At 28.9% G+C, this 5,964-nt stretch overlaps 1 protein-coding gene across 1 annotated transcript; it reads left to right on the forward strand.

The window, feature by feature from the left end:
* The first annotated feature begins 3,402 nt into the window (after window positions 1–3,402).
* Window positions 3,403–5,409, forward strand: LOC118036328 (uncharacterized). Its single transcript, XM_035042000.2, has 5 exons — window positions 3,403–3,473; window positions 3,957–4,108; window positions 4,397–4,495; window positions 4,623–4,774; window positions 4,880–5,409. The coding sequence occupies exons 2-5, from the start codon at window positions 3,995–3,997 to the stop codon at window positions 5,265–5,267; spliced, it is 753 nt and encodes a 250-aa protein (XP_034897891.1). The 5' UTR covers window positions 3,403–3,473; window positions 3,957–3,994; the 3' UTR covers window positions 5,268–5,409.
* The last annotated feature ends 555 nt before the right edge of the window (window positions 5,410–5,964 follow it).

A 5,964-nucleotide genomic window follows, 5' to 3' on the forward strand; every position in this document is an offset into this window, starting at 1 on the left:
AATAATCATATGGTAATGATTAATATAATAATAAGAAGAAGAAGTAGTAGTAGTGATAATGATTATACTAATACCAAAGTGATTTTAATAGAATAGAAAATATTGAATGCAATAGTTAAATTTGGGTTGCATTAAAAAAAAAAAAAAAAAAAAAAACTTAAGCATTGTTGTCAATGACTTTTTCAACTTTCTATATTGCTTTGTATTTTTTTTTTTAATTTACTATGTGTGGGATTTGTTCACTTACAAATAATGATAGATTTTTATTTTATGTTTGCAAATGTTATAAAGATAATATTGTTAAAAAAAAATTATAGAGGTATTAATGGTGATAATATAATGATAATAGTAGAGTTTTTAAACTCTGTTGGTGTTCGACCCGGCCTAAGACCCGCGTCATAGGTTTTGCCTGAGTTATCAAGTTTTGATCAAGTTAACTTTAATTTTTTTAAAAAAATCAAAATGATGTCATTTTGATTTTTAAAAAATCAATGAGTTGCAATTGAATTTTTTATTAGGTCTTGCCGGGTCACTGTGATTTTTTACTTCCCTTATTTTTTCTTAAACCCGGCCTAATTATAACTACAAGTTAGTCGGATCCTAGGTCAACTCACCGAGCCGAGTCTTAAAACTATAAATAATAGTATTAAATTAAAAAGATAATAGTGAAGTGTCAATATAAATGATAATATTATTTGAATTACAATAATAACAATAGTTAGTCATAATAATGGTGATATTAGTAATGTGGTGGTATAACGATGATAATATGTGTAATATGATATAGTGTGTGTATATTTTAAAAAAATTATTATCATCATCATTATGATTATTTATTTATTTTTAATAAAAAAAAATATAAAACCATTGTGATACATAAGAGCACCTTATTCATTTTTTTTTTTCTCTTAGTAATTCAACCCCTGATTTACTAAACCAGGATTAATTTTCATCCTCATAATATAGTTGTTGCAAGGTGCATCGTACTAAGTTTGTTCTATTATAATCTACTCTAATTTGTCAAAAACTAATAGAGAAAACCTCAAAATGTTCTCCGGTCTCAATTTTATATCAATTTTATTCCTAAATTTTCAAAAATTCTTGATTAAAGACTTTTATCTATTATAAGATTTTTCATTCATATTTACATTCAAATTGTACATTTTTTATATGAAATGCTGTGTTTTTTTTTTATAGAACTTATCCTTTTTTGTTAATTGATTCTAACAAAAATTAATTACATATTTAAAATAATTTAAAGGTAAAATGAAAATAAAGAATAGTTTTGAGAATAAAGTTAATTTTGCTTCAAAAGATTAGCCAAATGTAATATTTAGCAAATCCAAATAGAAATAAATTCCCAAGAAACTCCAAAGTCCCTTTAATCAGGCCGAGTCAGCTCATTTTAAAATTAGAAAAACTCAAATGTGAGGTTGAAACCACTTATTTTGCAAGAACAAATGTAGGATTGAGAATTTTTCTAGGAAATATTTTTGGCGATTCAGCTTAAAACAGATGTTATAATATCCAATACAAACCAAGTCATTGGATAATTCACCACCAATACATGAAACAAATCAATTGCAAAAATTCATTTGTATTTTGGGAACATTTTATTTTATTTTAATTTAATATTTATAATTTTTCTTTATAAAAATCTATTGGGTCCTTGAATATCATATATGTAGCATAAACAATAAAACAAAATTATTCAGGAGTCTCTAAGCTTTTGTTAAACATATCTAGAGTTGTTTATGGATTTATTACCAAAATATCTAATATTCTTTTACTTTGAATAATTCTTTAAAAGTTGTGCTGTTATAAACAACTTTTTAAAAATATTTCTTTTACTTTGAATGATTCTTTAAATCTTTATTTAGAAGAGAGAGATTGCTATGTTTAGAATTTTAGCTCTAATTTTATGTTTACGTAATTTTTCTATCTAACAAACAACTTTTAAATAATAAGAAGAATATCTTATTATTTATAGAAAAATCTGAAAAAACTTATAAATTAACAAAATATCAATTTTCCATGTAAACAATATTCATATATTAACTCAGGAAAAATTTAGAAATTAACTCAATTAAGTCTTTACTTGATTTTTCTAAGTCTAGAAATATAATCCGTATATTAATTATATTGTAGTTTTTAATTTCTAAAATATATTTTAATTAAGTCATACTTAATTAAATGATATGAGTTTAATTTCTAACTAATGATTGTTATTGTTTGTGATATATTAAATTCTTAATATGTTGGCCCAAATATAAATATAAATATAAATTATAATTATAATTAAATAAATCAAACAAATTAATTTATTATCAATTAATAATTAATTAATTTATATTTGAAGATAAGGTGTATCATCTAACAATGTTTCATGATCCTCTAAATATTAGAAAAATTATTAGTGATTTGACTTAACCTTTCAGTAACTAGTTTTTTAGTATAATTAATATCTTTTCATCAATAATATTCTAATTTAACTTTGAAACATAAAGCATGTCTGATATGTTAAATCATGTTTGTTCTTTACATAATAGTCATTGATAATTTAAATAAGATTTGAAAAGAATTTCAAATACCATTTCATCTTGGCCTATGATTTCTCAGTCAATACTATTTGAGAATATATGAAATATTTTTCTTAATTCATCTAGGGTGATAAATTCTTTTTTGATTACTCAAGTACCTTCATACAATTCATACTATATCCAATGTCTGACCCTTCATCACCTCGATTAAGATAACATGTAACAAGATTAAAGCATAACATTCTCTATATAAGATGACTTAGTGATTTCAAGTTTAAGGATCACGTACATAATTATTATGTGAATCTTTTCATATAGACATATATGATCTTTTTATATGAAATTCTCATACAGGTCAGTTCAATGTACATGTCTTATAACAAGCACTTATATATTAGTTTTGGGTATTTCTTATACCCTAGCTTATGAGAATAATTGCTTCTTTTCATAAAAAAAAAAAAAAAAACATAATATGTATCAGTTTATACGACTCTAATGAATGTTCAATACTTAAGAAGACATCAACTATAAACATTTTAGAAATAATGATTTGATGTAATATGAATCTCATAATTATAATAATTTTTATATTTTTTTTAAAAAAAAATATTTTTTTCCCATGAATTTTATTTTTACTCTAGATTCATTAATCTAATATTATATGAATATTAAAAAATAAATTAAGTCTTTATTAATAATAAATATATATTATATTAATATAATAATATCACAGGTAAATAATATGACAAATTAAACTAATAAAATCCCATTGTGATTTTTTTACAAACAACAACAAAAGAGGAAAAAGAAATAAATAAAAAGGCAACGTTTCCATTATAGGCAAGAAATAAAAGAGCTCCCTCCTTAGCCATTGCATTTCACAGATTGAGCAATACAGAAAGTGAAAAAAGAAATTTAGCAACAAAGCTTCAGGTCCTCTCTCTTATTCCTTTCCGCATTTCACACTTTCTATTTCACATTCTTTCTATTAATTTACCACACCCAAAACTAAGATCCAAACGTTCTCCATTTTTACGGGAATGTAAGGAAAATACAATGAGTTTTCATGATCATGGGCTGAACCGAGGAATCTCGAAAAGCGTTGCCAAATTTTAGAATTAATTGTTGCTAATGTTAGATCAGAATCAAGATATTACTCCCTTTTACAGGTTTAATCAGATTTTCATTCTTGTACTTCTGGGCTGTAGCATGATGTAGATTCGAAAGCTAGAGTTGAGAATGCAGGCTGTTTTACTTTGGGACCTGTCTTGTCTCACTAAGCCTGTTTTGAACGATGGCATGAGACAGATAAACAAGTTATAGTTGCTTGATTGAGTTGTTTTTATTTATTTATTCATCTCGTTTAAGTCCTAACGAAATCTACAATACTTCAAGAACATTTCTTGTTTCTCGCAGTGACATATGAGAAGTAGGATTTTAGGGTGGAGGTGAAAATGAATCCCAAATCCAATCCATTTTCTGCAGCTGGTTCAGGGCTCATTAGAGGGGGATTGGGTGCTTATGGAGAGAAAATTTTTGGTTCAGGCTCTGAGTATGTACAAAGCAATGTGAGTACTTTTATCCCTGTGGATATATTGCTAGCTAGATAGGCTGGCATAGCAAACAAAGAATTACAAAGCTCAATAGTTCAGATGACTCTTTCATGTAATGACCCGAGTATTCTTGTTTTTTTATCAGCTTGAATTACAACACATTAGACATCTATAACTGATTAACTTCTGTATGAATATTTATTTTCGTAAGGTTAATGGATGTGATATCAGTACTTGGTAAGAAAACATTGCTGGGCATCAACAATTGAATGTGTTTCTTATGATTTTATTATCGATGAGCAGATAAGCAAGTGCTTCTCTTACCCTCAATATTACTTCCAAGTGAATGCCCATTATGTCAGGAACAAATTGAAGATTGTTCTTCTTCCTTTTCTAAACAGGGTAAGTGAAATGTTTCTAATTGGCATTACACAAAGCATTAAGGTTAAGAAAAACAAACATGTAAGATTGCAAGTAGTTGGTTAACTTAAAGAAACTGTAATGCAGTTCTCTCTTATCTTCTTTCTAGGGCCACTGGACAAGAATAACTGAGCCAGTTGGAGGCAGGCTTTCCTATAAACCTCCAATTAATGACATAAATGCTCCAGATTTATACATTCCTTGCATGGCATTTGCTACCTACTTGGTTCTTTCTGGCATCTCATTGGGCCTTTCTGGGAAGTAAGTGTAGGAACTTTGATGTAACCAAGCTTCCTAAACATCTCTCTAACAACAATATATTCCTGTCTGAATATGATCATATTCGCAATTCCAATTTTATGCCAGGTTTACACCAGAGGCCTTAAATTGGCAGTTTGTTAAAGGAATGATAGGCTGGTTTTCCGAAGTGATGCTGCTGAAAGTTTCAATTCTCTCGCTGGGAGGTGGGGAGGCACCTCTGTTGGACATGGTAGCCTATGCTGGGTATACATTCACAGGGATGTGTGTTGCTGTGCTTGGGAGGATCACTTTGGGCTATACATACTATCTGATAATTTTGTGGACATGTCTTTGCATGGGTATATTTTTGATCAAGACAATGAAGCGAACTCTATTGTCTGAGGTTAGGAGTTATGACTCAAGCAAGCATCAGTACCTCTTGCTCTGCACTGCTTTGACCCAGTTCCCACTGATGTTTTGCCTCAGCAACACTTCAGGAACTTGGCTTTTCTGAAGGCTCTCCTGGAAATATGCATCTGGTTTTATGAGGGTGCCTTTTATTTTCTCTCTTGCATCAAATACTCTGTTGGCTTTCTGTTTCAGAAAAGTACGTGAGTTACCACCCTTTTTCGGTGAAACTGATCAAAATTCATAATTCTTTGACATCTGGTTTTCAGGAATAAGTGCACCGAAGAATCTCTCTTCTGCTTATTCTTCATCATTTTTCTAGTCTCTTGTAGTATTTGCAGACTTGAACGGTGATAAATCATTCCTCTGCTATTCCCAAGGTCAAGACTGATTCAAATATTTTAACCCATCATACAAAAAGCAAATCATCCAAACATACCAATTGCATGTAATAATGGCACAATCTCTCCAAACATACACTGTCCAAAATGGATTGAAGGGAGGATTCATAAAAAAGGGGTGGGATTGATTATATTTTTTATATGACAAACAAGAATAATAATCCGAACTAAGGATTGACAATACTTAATTTCCTACACATTCTCTCAACTTGGCATTGCTAAGATTGTAAATGGTGGCATTTACAAGAATCCAAGGGAACACGAAAGGCTAAGATAATTATCACCATTGATGTTAAGCATGGCTGTCCCTGACTTGTTGATTCAATGACATGTCAGGGACAGCAATGTTTTTTATATTAAATTTCGCTTGTGCCCACAAACTTCCAAGACATAAGTGCACAC

Source organism: Populus alba, chromosome 14 (assembly GCF_005239225.2).
Source record: "Populus alba chromosome 14, ASM523922v2, whole genome shotgun sequence".
NCBI lineage: Eukaryota > Viridiplantae > Streptophyta > Magnoliopsida > Malpighiales > Salicaceae > Populus > Populus alba.

Coding starts and splice junctions, on each gene's coding strand:
- LOC118036328 (XM_035042000.2), top strand. CDS start 3,995: ATGAATCCCAAATCCAATCCATTTTCTGCAGCTGGTTCAGGGCTCATT. Junction 4,109..4,396: donor CTGAGTATGTACAAAGCAAT/GTGAGTACTTTT, acceptor ATCGATGAGCAG/ATAAGCAAGTGCTTCTCTTA. Junction 4,775..4,879: donor TCATTGGGCCTTTCTGGGAA/GTAAGTGTAGGA, acceptor ATTTTATGCCAG/GTTTACACCAGAGGCCTTAA.